The following is a 27,982-nucleotide window of genomic DNA, read 5'->3' as shown; positions in this document are numbered from 1 at the left end:
AGAAGCACTAGTGGAGCATATGGTCTTTTTCAAATTAAGAAGACACAAATGTTCATGGAAACATTTGGTGTGATGTTAACTCCCACTTAGACTTTTGTCGCTTTGTTTTGTTTTGTTTTGTTTTGTTTTGTTTTGTTTTAGGCTTCAGACCATCAAGGAACCCAACAGGGGGCTTGAACTCATGACTCTGAGATCAAGACCTGAGCTGAGACCCAGAGTCAGACATAACCTACTGAGCCACCAGGCACCCTGCTCACTTGAAATTCTCCAAACAGCCATCCTTCAGGTGCCAGGATACAATATACCAGCTTTTAGGACACGGAGCTAATGTATCTGGCCATATACTACATGAAGTAATTGGAATTCTTGTTTGGATTACCCAAAAACACCTTTACAGAAACTTAAATATTAACAAAAATGGTTAGGTTTAACAGTAAGTATCATTAATTTTCATTGGGATTTTTTGTAGTATATTTTATGTTTTTAATATAGACTTTGAAAGATGCTTTCATCTTACGATTTTAGGGAATATACAACAAAAGAGTAGCAAAAGTTGTAATGAAAAAGCCTCAAAGTTTTATCAATCGCCCCCCTATAATATTTCGGCTTTTAGAATTACACTCTGACTTCCCACATCATCTGCATAAACTCTTCATTTTATGACCATGTAGTACAAATCACAACTTTACAAGATTACATATTTAAAACTATATTTTGTTAACTTCCTAATATAAGATTATATCTATCTATATCTATCTATCTATCTGTATCAATGATGTTATTTACAGATACATTTTTTCTCAAGGAGCACCATTTGAGTTTTTAAACTCAAACAAGTGGCACCACAATTGAGTTTTTAAAGCCAGAAATATCATGTTTAACTGTATGAAAAACTAAAGTAAATGGATTTTCTAATAGATTCTGATTCTTTAAACTCTATGTTCTCTGCCTGAAAAGTTTTAAAATCTTGGAATACTTTATTCCTACATCCATTAATCAAACTACACTGACAGTCTCAATTCTGCATGTCCCTAACCCAGTCATTACAAAGACTATGTACATTTAGCTCTCTGGCCCACCCCTAGCATCTGCCTCAACTCTTCCCTCTGTCCCAGACGGAGCCCCAAGCCATTCTTGTCCTTCCTGCACTGAAGCCCTGCTTTCCAATCCCTTGGTGGCTATGATATCCTTAAATGAGTTCTTGGGGGGGTGGGGGGTTGTTTTTTTTTAAGTTATCAAGCAGGCATCAAGTGCTCACAGTTTCCTACCCTATGTCAGGCACTGCAAGCAAGTAAAAGGAACATCTCTGACTTCAAGAAGTTGAGAATTTAGGAAGGTAAGTACCTGGTCTGATTAGCATTCAAGGCTAACCCTTGACACTCGAGTTAGCCCAGGTTAACTCACTCTCCCCAGAACGTGAGCCCCAGCTGCTGGTCTAGGTTCTGCTCCAAAAAAGAAAGAATATGATCCTACCACCTGCTTAACCAGGACTATTTCCATCATCTGGTTACTTTGAGGCCAGTCACTGACATCAACCCAGACTGAGAGTACACCCACCTTCTGGATGGTACACCCACTCTATATTTGGGTCAGTTCTGATCTTTGATGCCTTCTCCCCCCTCTTCTCCACTGGCCTGCCACTGTAAAATGGCTTTGACAGGGAAAGCATACAGATTCCTGGAGAATAAACAGTCATCTAATCACTGAGATCCTACCCATTTTTAGCACTTTATGAGGTTCTGATTTTCACAAACCATGCATTTCATTCTGTGGACATGCTTTGTTTTTAAAGAAATACTTACATCTCTATCAATTATAATAAAAGTCACTTATGGGAGGTGCTCTTTAATGTCTATCATTTACTGTCCACATAATGCAACATAATAGGTATTATTATGAGATTCATATACAGATAAAGAACCCTAGAGAGGTACGTAATTTTCTTAATACCAAAGAGTTCCTATACGACACGGCTGAAATCCTAATCCTTGGAAGTCTTACTTCTAGAGTTTTCTCTAAGCCACTGAACTATGTTACTTTCCTATCAGCACACATGACATCATGATTTATGTATCATAAAAGTAATGAGTAGGTATGAGAAGCAGTGTCAGAGTTCAGAGACAGGCATGAGTTTTTGCCTTGTGGTTCCTGTCGCTGTTGTTCATGAAAAGAGTGTATGTGTTCCCATTTCATTTGGTTTTCCCATCAGATTTGGGTCTGAATTCTGACTCAATCACTCTCTAGATATAAGACCTTGGGAAAATTACATGATAACATTGACCCTTTATTGGCTACTTTCTACATGCTAGCCACAGTGCTGTTTGGCATACACTTTCTCATTAAATTAAATCTTCATAAAAATCCTGACAAAGTGATGATATTCTTCGTATTTTAGAGTGGGCGAGACTACAACTGACAGAGTAAGTAGCCCTTCCAAGGTCAAATAGCCAATGCGTGAACAGACTGAGTAGGAAGGAGGCTTAGGCAGAAGCATCTTGATGGCACTATGCCATGAAAAGGTTAAGACTGAATTTGGGGACCAGCACTCCCGGCCAGGGGTTACAACCAATAAGGACCTGTGCTCACTGTCCACCAGTCCAGAGAGTTCTCATTGTCTCCAAGGGAGCATAAAGAACACATGGGAAAGAGCATACAGTGGAAATTGAGAGGTACCAGTCATATGAGTTGAGTGATGGCAGAAATACTCAGGGATCATCATGACTGGGGTTAAGAACCTTATTTTGAGAACTGGCCTAAGACTTCAAGATTAGACTTTCAGTGACTAAGTACTTCATATCTTTTCCAAAACAAGTGTTATAAATCTCTATTCCAAAAGTACTCCAGCTACTTTTCAAATTGAACTTCCTAAAAAGGGCATTCAGAGTTTTCATTCTTAGTTTCACACACATTTTTCTCTTAGGTCCATATTGGGTCTTAAGCCCATCTTGGGCATCATTCAAGGGGATTGGATTATAGTTACACCTCTCAAAAAAATTACAGAAAGGGAGCCTGGGCATGGCCCTATTAAATGAGGAGAGGTATCCAGTAAAGTCAGGGAGAATTTGGATTTTGAAGTAATAATTCTAAGTCAGGCAACCTGAAAGCACTTAAATAAATAAGTGTGCCAAATAATTTCACATACATATAATTACTGTAGCACAGAGAATGAGCACCCTTTCACTTTCATGATACCACACATAAACCGCTAACTTTAAAGATGCAAGCTGGGGAATTTTTCAACTTTGGAAATAGTGGAAGTCAATTAAAATTTTTCTGCTTTGAAACAGAAAATGAACTGCCTGTAGATACACACATAGGTCTTGTCTTTTAAATTTTAAGACTTTAAATTTTCAGAAAATTGCCAGATTTACAGGATCGCACACTGAAATAAATGGCATGCCAGAAGTTTAATACTCCCTCCAAACAAAAATATTTTAATGATTCTTCCACTGTACTTTTCAAAATCCTCATATAAGTAAGGCAAGCCACATTAAACAAGGCAGAACTGAAAAGGAAATTCGAAAGGCTGCAATCAGGCTACACTGCAGAAGTGAGCTCAAATTTAACAGCCGTGATCAGACACACTTGATACTGAAGAAAATCACTTTAACTCCTAGACTCCATTCATTGCTCTGCAAACACTGGCAGGCTGACACAAATATATAGCAAATTCAGTAAATAGCATTGCCTGGACTCAAGTGCCCTGGGTTAGAATTCAGTGATTTATATTCTGGTCTTGGCTCTAGGCTTAAAAATTGTGAATTATCAGTCTTCTGTTACTTTATCTGCAAAAGGGTCATCCTATTATTTATTCAATAGACTTTTCTATTCAGGTAGTCGCTAAGATCTTTATGGCACCAATACTTTATATGATATACCTTTTCTGTACATCCTAAAAAAGAAACCACTGAAGTCTAACAAGCATTACTGTACTGAGTTCAGCTTATGTGAAGTGACTTTGTCCGTTAAACATTGAGTGCAGTGAATACCACTAACTCATTATGTTCCATTCAAAATATTTTAAGTAATTTTAAAGTTTTAAAGTAACTTTATAAATGTCTACAATAATTTCAATCACTCTTAGTATTTAATATTAAGCATATAATCAATATAATCTATAATGCAATCTATAACAACATAATATATAATGATAAATATATACATTGTTTCAATTCTTAGAAGAATATAATAATTCTAAATAAATAGAAAAAGGAAAATGTACTTCACAAGCCAACCTGAGAAAAATGCAACCTCCCGGCTGAAGACTATGCCTTACACTTTCCAAAACTATAAACTCATTATAAATGTTAAGAATTAAAGCATTACAATTTTCCTCTTCTGTTTTTACACATGAAATCAATTACCCAACTTAATGCACCAGAAAAGACTTCAAAACATTCCATTTACTTATACTTTTGAGGTCTCGAGGAAATAAAACTGGGTTCTTTTCAAGTGTAAATAAAATACTTCGCTGAACATCTCTTAGTTTTAAAAATAAGCACTCTAAATAGGCACTATCATAGAGAAATCTTGCCTCATTTTGTAGAGCTATTAGTAAATATTCTTTTTCATTTTTAAAACCTGTTAGATATTTAGTTATTGAGATGAAGGAGTTTTGGAGCCTTGATTCCAATTACAGGGAATCAATTAACAGATTGAGTCCATATTGAAAAGAAAGGGTGGGGGGGAGACATGAATGGAGAGTAAGGCCACGGAAGATCTCATACTAGAAGAGCTGTCTTAATATCGCTTTACAGATTACTGCTTATGAATGGAGGCAGGGTCAAGAATAAAGGTTGTAAATAATGCTAAAAGGATGACTGTGTTCAAGATGCTGCCGATCTCTCTTGCCCTTTCCCCCAGCTCCACCTCACACCCTTCATATCCAGATTATTTACACCCATATGGAGTGATTTTTTTTTCCCAAAAAATAGGGGCGGGGAAAAATTCCCTTTTAAAAAATTGAAAATAAAGCCCTAAAAGAAGAGAGAATGCTACATTTGGACTGCTAAGCAGTAATTTTTGACAAAGGACAATACTGTACCCTTGAACTACTGCGATCTGAACAGCTCTTCCCATTCCTTTTGAATTAATTGTGGCTTTAGAAATTTGAGCTTAAAGATATTAAGGATATAATAATTTAATATGTCTAGTTTTAAACATTAACAGAGAGGTAAACAAAATGCAGGCGTTTGGAAACAAACAACTTCTATTTTATTTTTTATTGTTTTAACTGTTTTAATCAGATGTCTCTTACTGAATACACGATGCAGAGTGTGAAAGAGAAAAGAGTGTCTCATAGATTCCAATTCAAAGAACAGGAAAAAAATTTATCTATTCAATGCCAAGTTTAATATAAATAAAATAGATTAGAAATGCTAGTCTCATACCAAATTCCCAAAAGAGGTGTTTTAATACATAGTTACCCAATCTTAGACTCATATTCTGGCTCTATCATCAAGCGTAGAGTTCCCCAAGACTATTCTTTCGCTATTTAGTCTACATTAAACCCATGGCTGTAGGTCTTTAGCTCCTAGAACAGCTTCCTAGAGAAATCAGAATCTTACCTTTACACATCTTCTGCAGACGTTTCTTGGTGCTCTGAAAAGTCCTGAGGTCTATGTCAAACGGCCATTCTCTTGCTCCCAGGGTCTTAGGGGCTTGGAGAAATCCCAACACCTGCTGCTACCACTGAGTGTGGAGGCCAGAAAAGCTTCAGGGTTTTGACAGCAGGATCACTGAGCCACAGCCAAAGCTTGGGGAGCCTTAACAACTGAAAGCAAGTGTAGAGGGCAATGTGGTACCCAGCACGGGCTCAATTGTAGCAGCAGGGGGAGGAATATTCCCGCCCTCACAAGGGTACAGAGGCAGCCATCAGGGAACCCAGGCTCTGTCAATGGACAGGGCGGAGGAAGTGGAGACATGACCACACAGCACGAGGCCCTGGGGGAACGGAACAACTAGCAAAGAGCTCAGGTAGCGCTTGAAAGGAATCACCAAAATTCCCCGACAGAACACAAGAAGCAATGGCGAAATGCAACAAAATACATGGAGAAAGGCCATTCTAGCATCCCGTAAGAGAGCCAAAAACACAGTTGAGGGGGGATATGGAGCTCTAGTCTAGAAAGAAAAGTAAGGAAGACATATTACAGTATGCCTACTGTATTTGAGTTTAAAAATCTAATAAGTGACATAAAATTCCTAAATCCCATCATTAGAACATTCATATTAAGAAAATTTACAAATATATAAAATCACAGGGTGCTAATCCAAAAGGCAAAGGCGTCCATTATCAGAGGAGAACATGTAACAGAAGTTTAAACTGAGCTGATTTTTAACTTGAGAAATAATTAAAATTGCTTTTTAAATAAGAACAACAAGTGCTTTATCAAATAGATCACCTCCTATCCCAATCAGATGAGGAAGACTGAAGGAGGAATTCAACGAGGGAAGAGAAAAAGAATATGAAGAAAAAGGGGTGGACACAGAGTGTTCAGAAATTAAAAGAGGAAGACGCAGAAGAAAAGGGAAGAAGGAAAGAGAAGGAAGGCAAGAAAATATCATTAACGTACTAGGTGTTAATCTATGGTCACATAAACTGCTAAGACTCTCCAGAAGCTGGACTTGATAATGTTCTATTTTCCAGAGAGCTCCTTCTAGCTTGTTAACCACAATCCACAGCTCTTCAAGGACTCAGGGACCCTCAGGAACTCATCAGAAGGAGCCCCCTGAATATTAAATATCAAACAAGTACAAGAGAGAGAACCTAGGACAATTCTGCTTCAAGGAGCTGGATAAAATCAAGTCAGAAATGAAACCTAAATTCTGACAGAATGTTAATAATTCCTAATATGTGTCAAAATAAAGATAATCAGGTTAATTTAGGAACTGTCATTTTTTTCAAGACTAGAAACAAATTAACCATGGGTGCTGTTTTAAGCTTGTTTCAGAATTAAATAAGAAAATTTGCTGCTTGATGGCACTTACATGCATGCAATTCTTGACTTCACATATTTACTTACGGATGTTTTTAAATCCAAGCGAGCTAAAATATTAGTAATAATCCTTTACCTGGTATCAAATAGTGCAATCATCTTGTTTTAGGAAAGGTTTGTTTCCATGCCTCATTGTTTAGATATTGATATATAGTTAATAACATACACAATAAAAGCAGCTCTTGTCGGGCAAATTTACTTATGTCCCATAAGTCACTAAGGGTCCACCACTTTTAATAAAATGAAATAAACCTTATGCTACATAATGTTAAGTACTGCCCAGGCAGCTAGTACTTTAAATTTGAGAGAACTGAGAATTTATCAGAGACAAGGATGAAGAATCTGAATTTCCCCTTAAAAATATTTTTATTGTATAAACAGGGCCTAAGTTTAGATGTTGGTTTGAACTAAAACTTAATATTTTAAAACATAATCATTTCAGTATGATAGGTTTGGATAAGGAAAAACTGAGTGAGCTCCTATGGTGGAAACCAAAGGGAAGTGGACTTTTTTTTTAAAAAATGTATAGTATGACTTTGAATAAATATAAAACACCATTTACAGTTTGTTTTTCTGACCTGTGTTGTCAATCCGACTCATGAAAACCAGGTTCAACCATCTAGCCAACAAAAACTAAAACAAACAAAAGAATGTGAAGGAGAGTTCAAAAAAAAGCAAGTAAATATTGCCAAATGTGAAATGGCAACATCGATTCACTTATAAAAGCTCTTTAGATTATATGGTATGTCAGGATTATTTTCAGTGGAAATAGAAAAATCAGCAGTGGCTGTTTAAAAATATACATTCTATTGCTACGAAAGTATCTTACTAAAGGAATAAAATCAAATCATCCAAACCTGTGTTCCCCTGCTGTTAAGCATCACAAAGTGAGACATTTTTGACAAATGTGCTCACAATTGTATCCCTGCACCTAGTTAGCCTGGAAACACAGCAGGTGCTCAATAACTATTCATTGGCTAAATGGTGGTACCCTATGTGAAAATGAACTAATCAAAAACATGGGGGAAGTGGAGGCTTAGGAGGATTGTGGTCAAATAAATTTCTTAAAAGTTGAACAGTTGTCTTCCTACATGGCTTGTCAGAGCCTTTATAATGCTATAAATTCCTAAACTTGTGTACCTTTTTTTATGGAAAACTTATTAAACATAGATTAATTATTCTAGGAAAATTTGGCCTTCACCTTTATGGAAAACTTATTCTTTCTGTATCTTCCAATCATTTAATGAAAGACACAGGGAAATTATTAATTGGCATATATTCATGTGTGTTCTAAATTATAAGATGGAAGGCGAGAGATATATGTATTTTAAATCACATAGTTTTTGGCAAAATGGGAAAAGAAAATTTTAGAGCGAGCAAAATTGAGATACCTCATTCAAATTATTCACTTTACTGACAGAAACTTACTCAAGGAAACTACCTTGTATTGGTACATGGATATATCAGCACTATCAAAGACTTGAGCAGTTATCTGACTAATATAACCAATATCTTACTAATCTGCTTATATAATTATCTTGAATTGAAAAGAATTATTCCTGGCCAGACTTATGCCTACTAAATAATCTCTTAAGTTAAAATTCTATAGTCTACTGCTGTTGAAAAAAGGAACTGTTCATTTAGAATTGAAAGGAGGTAAAATTGCTTTCACATACTAAAAAGTCATATTTTTAAGTCACTGTGGGTCAAGTGAAAAACAAGAGTAAAAATGAAATTGTGGAAATTACACTGGAAACCATGCTCCGTGTACTGTGGCATCTAACAAACTCCAGGATTAGTATCTCCAAGTAGTAAAGCTGGGAACAAATAAGAACTTCATTTATGGGATGTATACAAGGTCACAGATCAAGTCACCAGTGATAAAACTATGATTCCCCTCTAAAACAACATTCTGATGTTCAGATTATCCAAGGCCACTTTCCAATGGGCGCCATGTCAGTCCTGGAGAGACCAGCCCTTCCCAAAAGGTATCTTTGCGAACTGGCTCCCCATTTGCCTTATTCACTCACCAGCATCCATTAGCCAACTCCATGCTTTATCTTCAATAGATAAGATACGGCTTCTTCTCGCCATGGTGCCATGAAAAGGATCCAGAAGGTTCCCCTTAAACAACATTTCCTGAGTGACTGCTGCAGCACCAAGAGTAAAGGATATGCCAGGTCAGCCACTTCTCCTTCCCAGCAGTATTAGCAGCAGCAGCAGCAGCAGAAGCAGGAGCAGACCGTTTAGACCAGCTCCTTGCAGGATGCTAGCCAAAGCACTCTTGTTTACTCTACACCTAGACAGAGTTTGCCCGTATGTTTGCACCTTTCCCGGAGTGTCAAAACAGGTGTTTTCCTGTGATCATGCTTAAAACCTGCTCCCCGAACAAGGTGATAAATACACTGTTACTATGAAATTCTAAGTTTCTAATTCTATGGAAAACATGTTCTTAAAGGTTTCCTTTATTACGAGGAAGCCTTGATGAATCCTTTTAAGAATTCATTCGCCCTCCTCATTCGTAATAAGCAAGTAGATTGCCCTAAAATTTCCTGTTAATGAAAGAAAGGATGTTACTATATAAAATAAATACCATCATGCAATTTTGGTCAATTCTTTCCTAATGTTCTATCTGCCTTCCTGGCATAGAATCACTTTTTGTAAACGCTGAGGTTTTCATAAGCTTTACAACACTCTCAACAGATGGGGAAATATTGGGTCTTATGCTCTTTATTTTACAGAAGGAACAATGACTTCTCTTTACGTCTATATTCCATACCCATTTTGATAATATTGATGAGTTGTTTTTCCTTCATACTGTTCAATTTAACGAGCGGCTAGAATACAGCTGCACAACAGAGTCAAGCACATAACATCATTAACAAAGCGTTTACCTTATTTAACTGATTTATCTAGAGCTAAAATCCTATAGATAGAAAAAGCACCTAGAGATTTTTTAAAAAATTAAATAGCTCAACCAAGGAGAAGTGTAAAACAGATAATTTTCTTAATAAGTAAATGCTATTTACTTATTAAGAATATAATCATAAATTAAAGAACCATAAATACCAGAACACAGAAGCATTGCTCTATGCACAGTAGAGAAAAACAATTCTCATTGGCAAAACTGAAACCCTACATACACAGAATCTTAGTATATGTTTCTTGTAATATTAACACTTCACATGTTCACATCACCACCAAAGCAATAAAAGGAACAATCGCTGACACTTACTGAATGCTCAGGAAGTGCCAGGCACTGTTCTAGTGCTTTCCATGCCTTATCCCATTTAATCTTCACAGCCACTACAGATCAGACACGATTACTGCCTCATTTTGCAAACAAGGAAAGGGAGGCTCAGTAAGGTTCCATCACATGTTCAAAGCCACAGAGCTCACAACTGACTTGAACCCAGGCTGCCCCGTTCCAGAACTGGGACCCTTAAACAGTTTGCTAAAATCCAACATTCACTTTGGTTTTCACTGTTTTCTGTACTGCAAGTATACCTTTAATAAGACAGACATTAGAAGATGCTTACATAAAATTATGATTTACTAATAGTTAACATGCATATGGTACTTATTGTGTGCCACAAAAATTCTGTTAAGTCCTTGACCTATATTATGAGGTTCACAACACCCCAATGAGGCAGATATGCTCCTTTTTAGTGGGGTACATTGGAGAATTCAGGGGCACAGAGTACTAAGGAAGTTGCCAAAGTCGTACGACTACTTTGGAGCAAATGTAAACTTTGGATCCAGGGAAAGCAGCTCCTGAAGTTGTGGTTTCGCTTATTCCTACGCTCCCCTGCCTCTTGAAAGTTGATGGCATGTTACGCTTAAAGAAAGGGAGTATGAAATGTCAGGTCTGGCCAGAATCCTGGTGGGAGAAGAATTGACTATTCCTGTCTCTTTTAAAAAACTTAATATGCATCAAGTATGTCCGTTTACGTGATATACAAGTCCACATCCATTTCTCTTAACGGTGTTTACGAACTTAAGGAATTAAATATATCCTGAGATGCTCACATTTTTTAAAAAGTCAGGGGCAGGGGCACTGGGTGGCTCAGTCAGTCAGGTGTCCAACTTTGGCTCAGGTCATGATCTCACAGTCTGTGAGTTCAAGCCCCACGTCAGGCTCTGTGCTGACAGCTAAGAGCCTGAAGCCTGCTTCGGATTCCATGTCTCCCTCTCTCTCTCTGCCTCTTTATTTCTCTCTCTCTCAAAAGTAAATAGACACATAAAAAATTTTTTTAAAAGGCAAGGACAAATTCAGTTTTCACATTTTTCTCCAAGTATATCTTATCTTCAGAAGCACTAACAGGGCAGTAACATTATTATCATCACAGTACTGGTCATCGTGTTTGCAGGATTGCCATTGCTGGCAGTCATATTTCTATTTTATTTGCATCATTTAATTATACATTTAATTATGTGCAGGGCCAAGACAATAATTGTGAGATTAGAGGAAGCTTCAGAAATCTGACGGTCATCCCTTGCGATATGGTCTGAACCAACCTTGGGCCAGGGTACTTCCTTGAATATTCAGCAACTGAAATGACCTTCTGTGAATGAACTCTCAAGGACACAAAGCCATCTGGGTAATCACAGCTCAAACTGAGCACCTATGGTCGCAAATATAAGACTGAGAAACCAATGGAGAATACAGAAACCATTCTCTCTCTTTAATTTGGCAGCAAGCCTAACTCTCTGGACTAAGTTTGGCTAGCTTCAGCTTTTTTGGCTTTAGCCTAATATAAATTAGCACAAGAAACCATGAAAACTTCAGAGAGAAAATACAGTTATGGTGAAGTCATATACCCTCTGTCAGAATTTAGCCATAAGCTGTAAGAAATGCAGCCATTTGGTGGCATTTAGCAAGAAGAAATTTAGGTGCCCACGTGGCACAGCTTGAGGTGATGCATTAGAGTCTATTTACTCTCGATTATTTTTAAAATCAAATGTTTCCAAAGAAGGAAGGTGACAATTCTTTACCCAATTTCTAGACAATTATCCTCTCTGCAGAGTTCCTTGGGTGGTGGCATTATACATCGTACCCACATAAGCTTGATTCACTCTCTGGCTGACAACAAGATTTAAATTTATCTGTCTTCGATGTTAGTACTAAATTAACACAAAAGTTATTCAAAATCTCTATAAAAAATACATTCTGACATATTTTGGACGAGGAAAACAAAGTATCCTCATAGGCTTTTACATAAGATAGATCATAACAAATGATTTCTATGACCTTGGCACTACTAAGTGATAGACTAGAAGATCATGACTCGGTTATGCAATCATCCAAATAACTATATATATCTTCCAAATATCTATATATCTATATCTAAAAATATACATTCAAACATATATATATATCGAGATATAGAAAAATNTCTCTCTCCTAGAAATAAATAAAACATTAAAAAAAGAAAAGAAAAATATATGATATACAGATATTTGAATACCTATATATTTCCGTATCTAGAGATACAAAGATAGATATTTGAATACATACTTTTTTCTGACTGTTCAAAATATCTAATGCAGCAACAATTATAATTTCTTGCTGATGTTAATGACAGTGCAATTTAAAACAGAGAAATATATGTTGGGGTCATTTTAAGACTTTACTTTCAGAAAGCTATCAAACAGCAGAAGTTATACTTGCAGATGAATACATTAGCGGCTTTTTATTCATCAGCCTTTACTGGGTATACTCTCTTTTATTTAATTTCTGGAATCTGGCTTTATCTGCAAAGAAAGAGATTGACAAGCACCAACTCTAGGCCATACTAAGGTCAAACTAGGTAATGCTGTAGTGAGCTCCCAGGCTGTCCTGAAACTAAACAACGCACTATTACCGATCCTTAACCAATACAAAGTCAGCCAAATATAAAATGGTGACCTAAAAGTGAAAAGCCCTAATTGTGCATTACAAACTCCTGAGTCATTCTGTCCTCACAACTTTATGCTTTAAATAAACCTAAATGCTAGCTAAAGAAAATCTACAAGCAACTCAGTATGACTTAGTGTTTCCAAACCAGGAAAAGGAAGGACATTCAGTGTTCGAGATAACATTTGTTTTCTAGAGTCTGGAAAATAAACATTTCCTATGCAGGTTATGCCCAGGGACTCTGTGTGTCTGTGTGTGTGTGTGTGTGTGTGTGTGTGTGTGTGTGTAAAGATAGAAAGGGGAGAGAAAGAGAGGAGGAGGACAGAGGGAAAGGGAGCGTTTTTAGTAGTATTTGGTGTTCATACAACACCAAATTTTGTGCAGGAGTTAGAATTTATCTCAGTGCGTTACGTGCACATGAGTAAGCTATGAAAGAATTGAAACTTGTCATAAAATCAACAGGAAATGCTTTCCTGATTATATACCACATTTCTATTAATTCAATGACACAGAATGATATATTACATATAGTTACATAAAATAACAGAAGTCTTGGGTGTCTAAATTTGATTATCTTTATTTCGATATACATTAAGCCATTTTCTACATTTCAATAATATTAGCATATCTTTCCTGATAGAAGAATAAGTGGATTCTGCCCTGATATCATGCTTATATAATGGAAGAGAGATCTACTTTATTTTAATACACTTATGCAATTCATTGTTTACTCGAGTTACTAAGCAATGGCCAAGAAAAGTAAACCATTTACATTTGTCAAGTATGGATACATATGTAACCTATCAAATGACAGCTTAAGTTGTCAAGGGCATAAGTAAGAGCTTCTCCTGCAACCATCCAACTTCTCAATTGTTAACTGGAAATCCATCATACAAGCCTGTGTTCCATGCCTGGGGACAAGATTATAAGTTAAAAGAACAAAACGGCATCTCCATGTTACTAGGTATACGACTATGTCTCCTAATTCAGTTACTCCTCATTGCACAACTTTGAGGCAGGTATATTATTGTTAACATTTGACAGATGAGAACACTCATAGCTGCTGGAAAATGTGCCCAGCCAAATCTGTTCCACAAATGCCCCTAATACCTGGGTAGAAACTAGAGGGACACGCGCGCGCGCGCACACACACACACTTGTGATGTTTACTTTCTTGTTTTCTGTTACATGGATCGTTATATATATTTTTAAGATATACAGTGAGTTGCCATTTACATTTTTTGAAGATTTCCAGAAATAATTGTTAAAATACTCAGGAGACAGCTACTCCTTTGGTTGTCAGATAAAGACATGTGTGAGTGAGAATTATTTCAAGCCAAATAACATACGTATTTTGATATGTCCAGGATGCTTTTATTGTATCCAACCTCTGAAAACAGTGGGGCGTTAAATGTGTTTTCAAAGAAATACATTTTCCTTATGCGTGTCTGACATTGCTGGCGGCCCTCAGCCAAGTCAAATCGGCTAAGAAGTAAACATCACTCTTTTATTTTTACAGGGTTCTCTCACTGCCCAGCAGAACATGGTCCCTGTTTTTATTTTTATTGGTTCATATAAACTTTACATTGCATGATGAAATGCAACCAGGATTCTTCCTTTTTAGGCCCAGTTTCACTCCTAAATTAGCTCCTATCTGTCTCTTAGCACTAGCACTTCCAGTTCTGCATTCCTGTTTAAAATATTTCTTCCCCCTCTCTCCACCTTTTTTTTCCCTTCCAGAAGTGACTAATCTTCCTGTTATTCTACTCTGTCAGTTTTTCCCCTGGTATTCTTTTCATGTTGCGTAACATTTACTTTTCAACAACTCCTTTTAGAATTTTACTACTGTATCCTTGATGCTAGCCTTCCGTTTTCAACAGATTAAAATAGTCAATATTTAGATATCAGCCAACGTTTTTGGGTCAACTTTTGTGCTATTCAGAGTAAGCCAGCTCCTCAAGCCAAAAATACAACTATTCTTTCAATTGACATAATATAAATGCCCATTTGTTGATCTTCAAAGCTAAATTCGGTCTAATCCTCAGTTACCAGACACCACAATTAAAGGGCTTAGCTTTTTGTCTCCTTTCAAATTTCCTGATAAGTGCTAGCAAAGCAAACATAAGGCCACTTCTTTTAAAATTCTCTTGCTTCCCAGCACTTCTCCCCAGCATCATAAAACATGTCAGCATAGACTTAAATACAGAATGTAAAGTTCTTCCAGCTACTGATTTTCAATTGCAAACAATTATTTTAATTACATGATAAGAATCTGATTTTACCCTAATTTAAAATAATCATAATAGCTATATAGCTACATACTCTCTGAACAGGAGTAGTTTCTATCCCAGAGAAAACATCTGAGAAGAGTTTTAGAATTGCAATGATTATTGAAGTAATATACCCAAACTTTACAAGCTAATGTGGCATGCCTAACAAAATATTAATCATAACCTCAGATTTACATAATCCATTTTTTGGTGAATTCAAGATTATATTATCTCACAGTCATAGAATCGCATAGAGAAAGCAGTATCTTACTAGTCCTACTGACACTGGCTATTCATACGAGAGGTTCACAAGGCCTTAGAAACTGTCCATTCTCTAAAATCCAAAAACATCTTTAAAACAAAGATGACAAAACACATTTTAATTATAGGAAATAAAGACATCCCTAAAATGTCACCCTCACTTTCTGAAAATAAAAGTCAAAGTTCAAATATATTTGCTCAAGTTAAAACAGCACAAGATCTTACCATTTACTTTCAGTCTTGTGGGGGGATCCCCATTGTTCCCTCTTCTTACTTTTTCAAATAACAAAAATTAAAACTTCCTTGCTTGTCACATACAATTCCCTATATAGAGACACCTCATTTTTCTTTGGGTCAGCACCAACAACTTAAACCTCTTTATTGTGCCTATTTCAGACTCTAGGCCCAGGAACTCTCAAGTCAAAACATTCTTGGTTAATATTTATAATATAGGACATCAAATATGATAGTAACCAAAACTAGATTCATATACATGATTTTTTAATCACATCATAGTATAAGCAGAAAACAAATCCAAACTATATATAACTCTATGAAAAAGGCAAGGCTCGGGTCCATATGCCCAGAGACTCGCACAGTGCTTACCTGTCTTCCCCCCTAAAAAAGACGCTCAATTAATATCTTCTAAGTGGGAAAATTCAATCATAGAGAGGTATATGGTGGCAAACAAAACAGGAAGGACAAGAGACTTCCTGTCACCACACAAGACGGAATATTCTCAAAATGTAATAATCAACAAAGGAGGATTAAGAAAAATAATACAAAGAATATCTCCAAGGGAAATTTTATCAAAACATGTTAGAATACTTTGAATGTATCTATAACTACATTGAGGTCTTATATTAAGAAATTATATTCTGGAACAGATAAATAAAATTCATGCATTTTCTTCTCTATCTTTCTAATATAAATCGTATGATGAAGGTGCCAATTAGTTACTACGAAAAAGTTCTCTATAGAAAAATGACAGGCAATGAATGTAGCAGGAATGATATAATTAAAGGTCACCATTTGTCAATCCTTAAAAAAATCATGAAGCTGTGAAATAATCAACAATGAGGTAAAACACTGATCTAAGTCTATGGAGACCTTTATAGGACTGACCTAGGCTGGTCTGAACTTATTGACAGATCATTAAAAGTGAGTACAAAAGAAATTATGCTCCCTTGGTGAGATGCAATTGAAAGTACACAGCACCATCCAGGAGGTATTCACACCAAATAATAAATAGTATTACGACTGAAATCCATTCTAGCTTTTACTTCTAGTCTCCAGAAAATCAGGGAGATGGAAGAACACGGTAAACATACAGGAAAACAATGAGCTAAATTCAGAATCTCAAATCTTCTTCAGGACAGTGACTGAATTTTTCAACAAATAAAGGCATGGGAAGAAAAAACTGTCAAACTATCACAGACTAAAAGAATCCTAAAAGAAATAACATCTAAATGGAATGTGTAAATCCTGTTTAGATGCTCACGATCACTTCACCTGTAAAGATAGATCTTGCTCTGACAACAGGGGAAAATTAAACACTACATGGGTACTAAGTAATATAATGAAATTACTGTCAGTTTTGGTAGATTTGGAAATAGCATTATATATTTAAAACAAGTTCTAATCTGTTACAGATACATACTGAAGAAAGTATAGACAAACTGATAGGATCTCTGAGTTTGTTTTAAAATACATCAGGAATAAAAGGTATGTGAGCGGTAATAAACAAAATAAGATGGGCAAAATGTTGACTGATGCACATACGGATACATGCATACAAAATTCTGATTTTCTATTTTCTCTAATTTTGTATATGTTTGAAAATTGCCTTAATAATTTTTAAAAGCTAAAACAAAACAAAACAAAACCACGCCACCACAAACAGGAAACAAAAGAGAAGGAGTTACTATCTGGAAGAATAACTGAACTTTGTGTTCTATTTTTGAATCAAATCCCCAAAACCTACTTGACAAACTAGACTTTGCTTCTTTCCATCTGATCTGGCTGACCTAACAATTAATTTATTTATATCTGTAACAGAAAAACTGTTAACTGACTTAACCTACTTCCAAAAATCATCTATATCTGAAAATAAATCATAAACTTAAAAAATCTAAAAATATAGACACGATTATTAAAATGCTTTCTTGTTCACCTTCATTTCACATGTATATGTATTACCTCTTCAACCAAGTAATAAGGTATTTATGAGCAAAGTCTGTCTTATTTCTTCAGTCAATAACCATTCAATATGTATTTCTAGTCGGTGTATACTGCATATCTAGTATTTCACTAAATAGTAAGAACACAAAGGTGGTAAGTCACAAGCCATGCACTCAGACTGAGAGAGGGAGAGAGGTACATAATTACAATTCATGTGGTGAATGAAGACAGTTGAGAGAGATGAATGGGGCATACCCAGGAGACAGGACAAAATGTGGCCAAGGCTGGGGTGAGGAGAAGCTTCCTAGTAGCAGTAATACCTAATCTAAATCTAAATAGGAAAAAAGTTTATTTTAGGGGAGGAAAAAAATTCTAAGCCAAAAGACAGAAAGGACAAAAGACATTAAGTTGGAATACCAAAAGAGGAAGTCTTTTGCACTATCACTAATACTCAATGTTACAGGCATTGGGCTTCAATCAATAACCCACTGGACTCAACAAAAGGCTGAGTATTTAGTATGAGATCAATTCATGTCTATTAGTTAAGGTACAGGAGACAGGTACAGGTAGCACTACTGGAGTGCTCACTGCGCATCAGGCATTTTGCTAATATACTGAGATAAATGTATTTCTCATTAAACCTCACATCAACCCTGAGGTAGGTACTATCATTATCCTTAGCACAGAGATCAGGACACTGGGACACGGAAGGCCTAAGTAAGTTGTTCAGTCACTCAGCAAGTGGTATATTGAGCAATGTGCTGAGTGTCTCAAAAAATGTGGGGAAAAATATTTGGAAATAAAATTTGACATGGCTATCCTACATGGTCAAATGATTTAAAAAAGAAGAGATGACACTATACACAGTGGATGCTGCTAAGGGTCTAAGTGGCTCTCTGGAGAGGGAGGGACCCTGAGTTGCAGCATTTGCCAATTGCCATGGTGTAAATACTCCTATCATGGCCAGTTTAAAGCTGCCAACGTGACATCACTTAACATGGAGTTGGAAAGAAGTCTTATGTGAGCCAGCTGCAGCATATCACTGGCCATAGCCTTCAACAAGCTATTCAGACAGAGGAATAAATGAATAGGCTGATTATATGATCAAGAGGATAACAAGCAAATCAAGGAAAAGGTACACCTGCTATCTCTGTTTACAGGACTCTGTACATGAATAACAGCCAATCTGTATGTGAAATTCATGAACGTCTAAAGAGTATAATATAATGAATCAAAGGCAATGAGGACAAACAGTAATTCATCAAGATTCCACAAGGAAACATACATTTTCTATGAATTAAGAGTTGACACTTAAAAAAGTATTCTATGTGATTAATGAACTGTGATTAGTAAGTGATTTCCTCTTAAATTACTCCTCCCTCAGGTAACACATAAGGAGATTTATTTCAAACTGGAAAAGTTAAAAATGAAAACACAGTGGAAGGAAATTACTTGATGTGGGTCAGCAACAGACAATGCAACTAAAAAAAAGGAGATTACTTTTGCATACCCTACGTTTTATGGTGTTCCTGCCATATAAAACATATTGAATGATACTGATCAGGAAAAAAGGAGAGAAGAAAAGCCAATCATAAAACTAGATTTATATATATGTATGTCTTATGTATAAAGAATATGCGGGGGTGCCTGAAAGGCTCAGTGGGCTAAGTGTCCAACTTTGGCTAAGGTCATGATCTTGTGGTTCATGAGTTTGAGCCCTGCATCAGTCCCTGTGCTGACAGCTCAGAGCCTGGAGCCTGCTTCAGATTCTGTGTCTCCTTCTCTCTCTGCCCCTCCCCGCTCGTGCTGTTTGTTTCTCTCTCTCTCTCTCTCTCTAACATAAACATTAAAAATTTTAAAGAGTATGCAGATATATGGCCATAAAAAGGAGTTCAAATGATTAATATGTATTTACACCATTGCTTTAAAAAAATTCCTTTGAGTTACTCATTTAACAATAGCACTGAATGAATAAGCATAGATGAATTTTACATGTTTATAAAAGGGAGTTAGAATTAATATTAATATATTGATCCTATCTCCTTATGAAGTCTCTTTATCATTTAACAAGTGTCCAATAAATAAACATATCTAGGTAAAATTTAAAGATATATAAAATCTATTTTTCACATAGAATGCAAACAAAATCCTGAGGAGAAGCAAGTGATGATCAGCAAAGCTAAAAAAAAAAAAAAAGCTAAATCATATATACAAATTTCTTTAGAGGTCTAGCAACCTTGAACCAGATGTCTCCATTTTTGGCATGTGGCAAGTCTGTTGCTAACCTGTTAATGAGTCTGGCTCTCAGGAACCTGCATCCTATCTATTAGTTAACAAAATCTCGGCTTAAATAGACTCCATAGAAAAAATGCAATTCATAAGCACCATGCTATGCTATTTAATATATATGCAAAACAAATGCAAAAGATGCTTCTGAGCCTTGTTAGATTCTACATACTTTGTTTTCTGATGTTCTTGTCTCAATATTAAGTCCCAGACATCTTTTATTGGGTCAATTTAACTATTGATTTTTTACTCATAATGCTTATCCATGTCAGAAAATTATCACTTTTTCAGTCTAGTGCCATTGGGGAGGGGGGGGGAAGCCACAGAATAAATGATTAAAACAAAAAAATCAATCAACAACACTGTTTTCTAGTACATAAAATATCTCAACCAATATTGTTACTTAACTAAACTGCCATTTTTTTCCAGTAGAGTTATCATGCTCAGATGAGTCTAGGTGTATATTTTTATCTTTTAATATAACAATTAGTTGAGAAGTGAATAGTCAAGTAAAAGAATTCTAGTGTTCTGTACACAATGCTAACTTTCATTTCCTTGAATGAAAGAGGACTTTCAAAGAGGTGATTGTGATGAAATGTATGCTCTAATTTATAACTGTAACACTTACAATTAGTTTAATAGTTTCTCTGTAAAGTTTGGAGGTAAGGTAAAGATTATGGCATGGATCAGGACGGTTTCAACTGGTGTTCCACATTTTGTCCCATTTTAGTAACAGCAAAGCAAAATAATATTTATTGGAAGTTTACCACGTGTTAGGCCCATGGGCAGGCACCAAAGATTCATAGATGAAAAAGGCACAACCTCTGCTTTTAAAAGCTTCTAGACAGGGAACATGGAGGTAACTAACTACCAAGGTCTATGCTAGGAGTATGGTAGAATTCTAAGGTGTGTCTATTGTCACTGCATTTGCATGCAGTAAAATAACCTTGTAAGTAATGTATGAGTTTTCATATTTCTATACAATAGTAATATTACATAACTTATTAGAATCATACTAGAGTGACTAGGCTTTGGGTTAGTGATTAAAAGACTGCCTTAGGTGAAAAGTGATCTGTCCAGATTAAACAAACAAACAAAACAAAACAAAAAAGTCAAGAGAAAACAAGTATCACTATCTCTTCTATTTAGTTTGAAAGAGAAGTGGAAATTAACATTTTGAAATTAATATGTTTTGAAGTTAACATGTTACTGCCCAGCTATACAAATAGGAAGCACAACCTGAAATAATAGATATAGAGTTACTGATATAAAACTCCTTACAATTTTCATGATGAAGAATGGTACACCGGGCTCAATCTGCTATCTCCTGAACATTTTAATTATTTCCCAACTTACAAAATTAGAAAATTCGACTAGCCTCATAATTATCAGCAAACAAAATAAATGCAGCACGAAGTTCGTCTCTAAACTCCTCTCTTTTGAGCAATCTATGAAGAGGCTTACTGTTCCCTACAGTAAGTATTGCTTCATGCCAAGGGGAGAAACTTCATAGAGCCCATATCTCTTTAAGTTTATTTTCAAGACCTTACCTTTTCTGAAAACACACTCTGTAAAAAAAGCATGCCAAATTTAAAATAATGGATCAGCAGAATTTATTCTCAAAGTAGATGACATTTACAAATTGTGAAGCTCCTTGAAGAGCGCCAATAAGTCTCAAGGAGTAATATATCTTAATGTTCAAGTGGAGATTGAAGCATTTGTTAACAGCTACATAATTACTCCACTCTAACCCTTAATGAGCCTAAAGTACTAAATTTTTAATCCCCCCTGATGACCTTCTTCAAAGTGGATAAATATAGGTTTCTTCTTAACACTTAATTGCTAGGAGTACTGGTATCAACACATATTCTGGATCATATCTGACCCCTGTAGAACTTTTTATTTCTTTCTGAAACAGCTGAGATAATACAGCTCCCAAAATAACTACTGGAAGGAAAAAGTAACGAGCAGGTTAACAAGAGGCAGAGCCTAGGCATTTATACTTTTCAGAAGTTTAGATGGTCAAGTTGAAGATTTGTAACACTGTAAAGTTTTCAACAGTTGGAAGACAAAACTTTTTGTTTCCTTCTAAAATTAGTGTCAAAACTTAAGTGCAACAGAGATACAGGGATCTCCCTATTAAAAAACATGAATCTTTGCTACTTTGAGTTCCAAAATAAAATAACAATAATTATAGTTGCTATGGCTGCAGTCTGGTTCCCAGTAGGTTCCTCTTACAATAAGCATGGACGCTAATCAAGACTCTTCTCAATATTCTCAGTAGAGTTAAAAAAGAAAAAAAAGAAAGAAAAATCAAAACACTGATAATGTTGCTATCCTGGTAATACCACTTCTCCCTGGCCAACTTGTGAAAGGTAAATATTCTACATAAGCTTAACACTTTTACTAACAGAGAGTCAATATTGTTAGAAAAATAACTGTATTTTGCCACTGCCCCAATCATCATTCCCCACTAGAGACATGGGCTGTACCTACAACCCTGTTTCAGGAAGCCTGAGCAGTTCCCTATGTTCTGCTTGCACGAGATAACATACAAAACATGGCATGAGGACAAATAAAGGCCTGTTTCAGAAATTTACATCAAGAGAACACAAACAATCCATTATAGTGCCAGAGCAACTTAACTGTTTGAGTCCCACCATAAATGAAGGATTCCTTAGAGAAACAGTGTATATGTTGCTATCCAACAAACGTCCCATTGCAGGGGGAAAAAATGCTCTGAAGCTGAATTTAAAAGCACATAAAATCTGCTCACAATTATTGGTCATGGTCAGGAAGAAACATTGCTTTCAGTTCATGAAACCTTTAATAAATGGCAAGGATATTCAGAACACCATACATACATAGGTGATTAATGTAAGCTTCCCATGCTTAAGGAGCTTATAAGCTAGTGGGGGAAAAAAGAAACATGAACAAATGAACTGTAAAATCAGGTAAAATGTCATTATTCTATGATACGTAGAACGCTAGGGAAAAGTAGAGAGAAAAGTTCATTGTTTCATGGAATATGTCTCTTTTGATAATCATTGTATAATGAGGGCCTCTTAGGAGTAAGAGCACAGAGAAAGAATTAAATTCACCTGTCAACTGTACCCACAGGTTGGCTACAGATGCAAGAGTTTAGCAAACAAACAAATGCATCTGGAAGAATCAACTGGCTATGTAGAATTTAAAGTACAAGGTACTATATATGTTATTATCATTTTAAACTGTGCCCTGGATATACTTTTATTAGTTTTATAACAAACTTGGGTATATACGTACATACTTTTTTTTTTAAGATCCTGCTATTAAACAGCAAATACTGTAAACCTTTAATGCCAACCAGTAATCAAGGCATCAGAAGAGTTTAATAGCAGTAAAAAGCAGTGACTTGACCTTAATAGCAGTTTTCATCAATCAGGTGTGTCAGTAATGCCATGATTTTCAAGAAACAAAAGCAAGATATTCCAGTTTTTGCTATGACCTATTAACTAGTCATATTTAAAGTTTCCTGATGAGCTTAGGATCTTTGTGACTGTAACGGAGCCCTAACCTCACTGATGGCTCATCGCCTTTCAAATCAGCAAAACAAATAGATTGTATCACATTGTTTCTAAAGACTCTTCTAAACTGCAATCCTAAGAATCTAGGCATCACTGGAGTTCAATAGTGAAAGTGACAAAGAAACTTATCTCTAAATATCAAGCAAAACTCTTGAACATTACACGAACAATCCTTTAAAATGAAAAAAAAAAAACCTAATTTAGGTAACAAAAATAGTCAGGTTTTCCAGGAAAAACCTACCACACCTGAGGTTTTCATTCTTAAAATTTTTATAAAGCTTCCCTTGCAGTGGAGTCTTGACTACACAGTGATTTGCCTTTACATGGTTACTCTGGTCAAAATTTACCCTAAGTGGAACCAAAGCTAAATATCAATTTTCTTTCAAGTTACTTCAAAAATACTAGAAACACATCCAACAGTACACATAAAAATGAGATTAGTAGGTTAAATGCCAAATTTTAAACATTAACCTCCTATTGAAAAAATCATAATAATCAAGGGTACTTAACTAGCCAGTATAGTACAATGTGAAAGCTGGCTGCAGTCTGTGAATGACTGTAGAGTGTCTTTTATTTTTTAATCTGTATTGATTTTATTTCTAGTCTTCAAATTGACATAAGAGCTAGTCATGGCTTAGGAACCAGATTTGCAGCCTGTCCCTTCAAAGATCTACGCAGTAATGATAAACCCTGTGGTTGGAATCCATCAAGCTCACAGTGAGCACTGTCACCGGGTGAAGAGGTGCTGCTGGACAATGCATCTTTTCAAACCACTTAGAAGAGTGATTTTTCCATAGACCAAGCCCTATTTTCATTCAAATATAGTTTAAAACCACATGATGGAATAAATTTGCAGTAATTTTATGAACCTGAAACATTTGATCTTTAAGTTTATGATGATGCAGTGTTATTTCTGCTACCAGAATAAAAAAAACCCAACAGTTTAAGATATAGAATGGCCAATGTTCTGCCATGATGGTTGAGCTAAAACACATAGTGGCGTCACATAATTTCTTGTTGAGCTACAAGACAATATTCACTAAATAATTGGAAATATGTGAAGCACCACCCTTTTAAGGAGTTCTGCCATAAGATAAACACATTTTAGGGATCAGATCACTTTCAGAATGTTTGTAACTTGAGATAATCATTTTTCTTCCAACGATGACCTGTTTTTCTCTAGAACGGTTACTCAGAAAAATATTTTCAGCTAGTCATAAGAATAACTTCCTTAGAAGCCCTTTCCTTTGTACTATTAAACAGTCTGGAAAATTGCTTGGTTGACTCATTCATGCTGTCAAAATATACTACAAGCTAAGGCTGACCATCCATTTTCCATTTCCTAGAACAACACACAGAATTTATGTATGAAGTTCTAAAGCAACAGCATTTGGGCACTTAGTACCACCTTCATATGTTGTTAATCTGTAAAACTTAAATCCACACAGAATATTCACTTGCTATGTGTGAGGACTACCACTTATGCAAGAAAAGTTTCAGACATTTAAATCCATTATACTCAAACGGTAAAAGGTCAAACGAACAGAAGAAGGTCCCTAAGTTATAGCAGACTATCATAGCTTTTAACTTCAGTGCTACGAATAAGAATCAACCAGAAACTCAAAGAGAACATATTAGAGTTATTTGGAGATTACTCTGTTTGGAGTTATTTGGAAATAATAAGAAATAAAATACATAAGAAATATGAAATTCTGTACCAAAAAAAAAGTTATGAACTCAACCACATCACCACTGGAACTCGCCATTTGTGGACAAAGATTACAAGACTTAAAAGTAACACTTACTCTTTTACCAACTGGCTATTATAATAGAAAAGACACAGCAACATGAAAAATATACAATATATGGAAACCTGCTAATTGTAACCAACATACATCAAATAGCATTTTTTTTAGGGAACAGAGATCACTGGGAATGTCATTTAGAGGGAAAAATTATTCTTGAATCCGAAACCTAAGGGGGACATTCATGAAATGAAAGCACTCCATTCTAACTCTGAGTAAGAAATTACTAAGTAAGCGAGATTATTTTGTTTTTATAAATCATGTTTTAAAATTTATCCAAGGTGCTAATCAGAAAGTAAAAGCCAGCTGTGTGTGAGAGAGTCTGGAGCATGCAAAGGTTTCCAGATGGTTCTATCCTTGGGAGAAAAACACATCTTCTATGTAGACTGAGAAGTCAGAGCAAAACTACAATGTTCCCTGAACCTCTCAGCAATGTTAAAAGAGGGACTGTTAACCAGGAACATAGAGTTGTTTAAAAATATATCTGGCTCTGCTTCTTGGTTTAGAGATTTCAACTGGAGTAAGTCTGGGTGGGAGCACAAGTGGTAGGGGGAGGAGGTGAGGGAGCAGAATATACTCTTCCCAGTCTTTTTGGCTTTGTGCTGGAAGCCTGGAAAAGTACCCGAGATGCTGTTTGGCACCCAGTGGGCATGCCACGTAAGCTGTTGACTCACATGCAATTACGTGGATCCTACTGTTCGTACGGTCGATCACCAGGCAAGGAAAAGGTCTGGGTCTAGTAGGTATTTGAAGGGTAAGTGGTCCAACTGGCACCATCTCTTATACGCGCTCTACACTCAATGCTGAGTTCTTCACATTTCTCCTGTGAAAAAGTTCTGAACTGGCAGGTCTTTTAAGGCCAAGATTTTAACAGCCATTTCAAAAAAATTAAGTCATAATTGTTTATGTTCCCTCCTTCCTCAAAAATCACATGCTAGCCAAATACACCCGAGGTAAGGAAAGGTTGTAGATCAAAAGCCCTGGAAGATACTAACAGAGGGAGAGAGTGGCCCTCCTTCGATCATTCTGCAGTGAACATACTCTGAAGGAGTAAGCAAACTTAAACTTTGAGGTCATAATGCAACTAGGAAGGATTAAATAAGGAACACCTTTATTGACACGAAAGCCACTTTCATTATCAGTATCTCAGGATCATTTCCTTGACCTCATATTTCCATAAAAGAAAGAGAGAAAAAGAGAGAGACAGAGACAAGGAGGGAACGCACAAGTGCATGCTCTTTGACTGTTGGTACTATCTGTAGAGACTTGTCTGCTGGAAAATGCTTCTTTAACTTTGGTTTGGCTTCTACCTTGGAAGAAGCTGATGGGAAATAAAAACTTTTCCATGGATTAGAGCCAACTGAGCTGCTAAAACAAAAGGTAACATTCATCAGAGAACAACGGTAGCATGATCTCATTCTGAGCGTTAATTTTTTTACATTAAGTGTGGATGTCTAAAGTTTGGAAAAGTCAATTTATGTTAAAGAAACTAAATAAATATCAGCCTTATCTTACATGTTGTTATTTACACTGAAAACATACTTTTTAACTGTGAAACATGAAACAAACAGTAGATAAAAAGAGCTCATTTGATTCCTAGCTTGATTATTTCACTTAACTTTCTAATTCTACAATCCCCTCAAAATGTGAATACCCTAGACATTTACACATCCTGCTTATTATTTCTACTTATATTCAATAATACATAGTTTCATCATGAAATCATTCTTAAAGGGAAATAAATTTTTATCAATAAAACATGAGCATCTGAGGGTGCCACCTCCCTTGATTTTTAAAAGAAAATCCCAGGTTTTATACATCTGCTCACTAAATATCAGATGACCATTTCAATCCAGGAAGACCTTACTGCATAATTTTTGGCATCTTCTAAAACACTGAAAACAAATTTTACTTTCCTTCTGTACTTTCTCCCCACTCTTTCACATGTTAAAAGCCTAAATAGCTAACTCAAACAGACTGCAAGCATCTCCTTTGAACAACTATTTGATCCTTTTTCAACATCAAGTAATACAACTAACTCATTGCCACATACTAAATCAATGTACAGAACAGAATGGGTAATAATCAATATCCTTAACAAGAAGGCAGTGGCACAGCTCAGTAAATCAAACAGTAAGTGCACAGTTCATATTCTGAATTAGAATATAACAAAAACGCACACACAACTGCAAAGGAAAACCTAAAGCTAGCTTGTGAGAAACTACTAGGCTATATTATTCCTGAAGAACAAGTAAAATCAGGAGGCTGGGTTTTTCTCTTCTTGCGGTAAAAATGTATACTCTCCTATTTCACACCAAAGTCAAAAGTCTCAAGCTTGTGAATTAGGGCAGCACCTTTAAAACCTTATAGCCAAAGAGGCCATTTGACAGGGCTTGATTTGGATCTCTATCAAATCTGAGTCTCAGTGAAAGGGGGAAAAATAGGGATGCCTGGGTGGCTCAGTCAGCTAAGTGTCCAACTTTGGCTCAGGTCATGATCTCATAGCTCGTGAGTTTAAGCCCTGCATGGGGCTCTGTGCTGACAGCTCAGAGTCTGGAGCCTGCTTCAGATTCTGTGTTTCCCTCTCTCTCTGGCCCTCTCCCACTTGCACTCTGTCTCTCTGCCTCTTAAAAATAAATAAACATTAAAAATCCCTCACTCTTAAAAAAAAAAAAAAAGAAAGAAACAGGGGGAAATGAAGATGTTATAAACAGAGTATCAC

The 27,982-nt window shown here is 36.0% G+C and overlaps 1 protein-coding gene across 12 annotated transcripts in view; it reads right to left on the bottom strand.

Moving 5' to 3' along the window:
- MBNL1 (muscleblind like splicing regulator 1) overlaps nucleotides 1-27,982 on the bottom strand; it is a 205,639-nt gene that overhangs the window by 105,552 nt on the left and 72,105 nt on the right. The window contains exons 2-3 of one of the 12 annotated variants that reach the window (XM_077750115.1): nucleotides 9,026-9,145; nucleotides 5,568-6,120 (exon numbers count right to left, since the gene is read on the bottom strand). The exons of 10 other annotated variants lie outside the window; for them this stretch is intronic. Coding sequence is in view for 1 of the 2 variants with exons in the window: in XM_077750114.1 (XP_077606240.1) it covers nucleotides 9,026-9,031 (6 nt within the window). In the remaining variant the exon portion in view is untranslated. The remainder of the gene's footprint in view (nucleotides 1-5,567; nucleotides 6,121-9,025; nucleotides 9,146-27,982) is intronic. One more of the 12 variants, XM_077750114.1, reaches the window with a different exon arrangement.

Source organism: Crocuta crocuta, unplaced genomic scaffold (assembly GCF_008692635.1).
Source record: "Crocuta crocuta isolate KB4526 unplaced genomic scaffold, BGI_CrCroc_1.0 scaffold19, whole genome shotgun sequence".
NCBI lineage: Eukaryota > Metazoa > Chordata > Mammalia > Carnivora > Hyaenidae > Crocuta > Crocuta crocuta.
The sequence above is the reverse complement of the archived record's forward strand: the minus strand, read 5'-3'. Positions and strand labels throughout refer to the sequence as shown.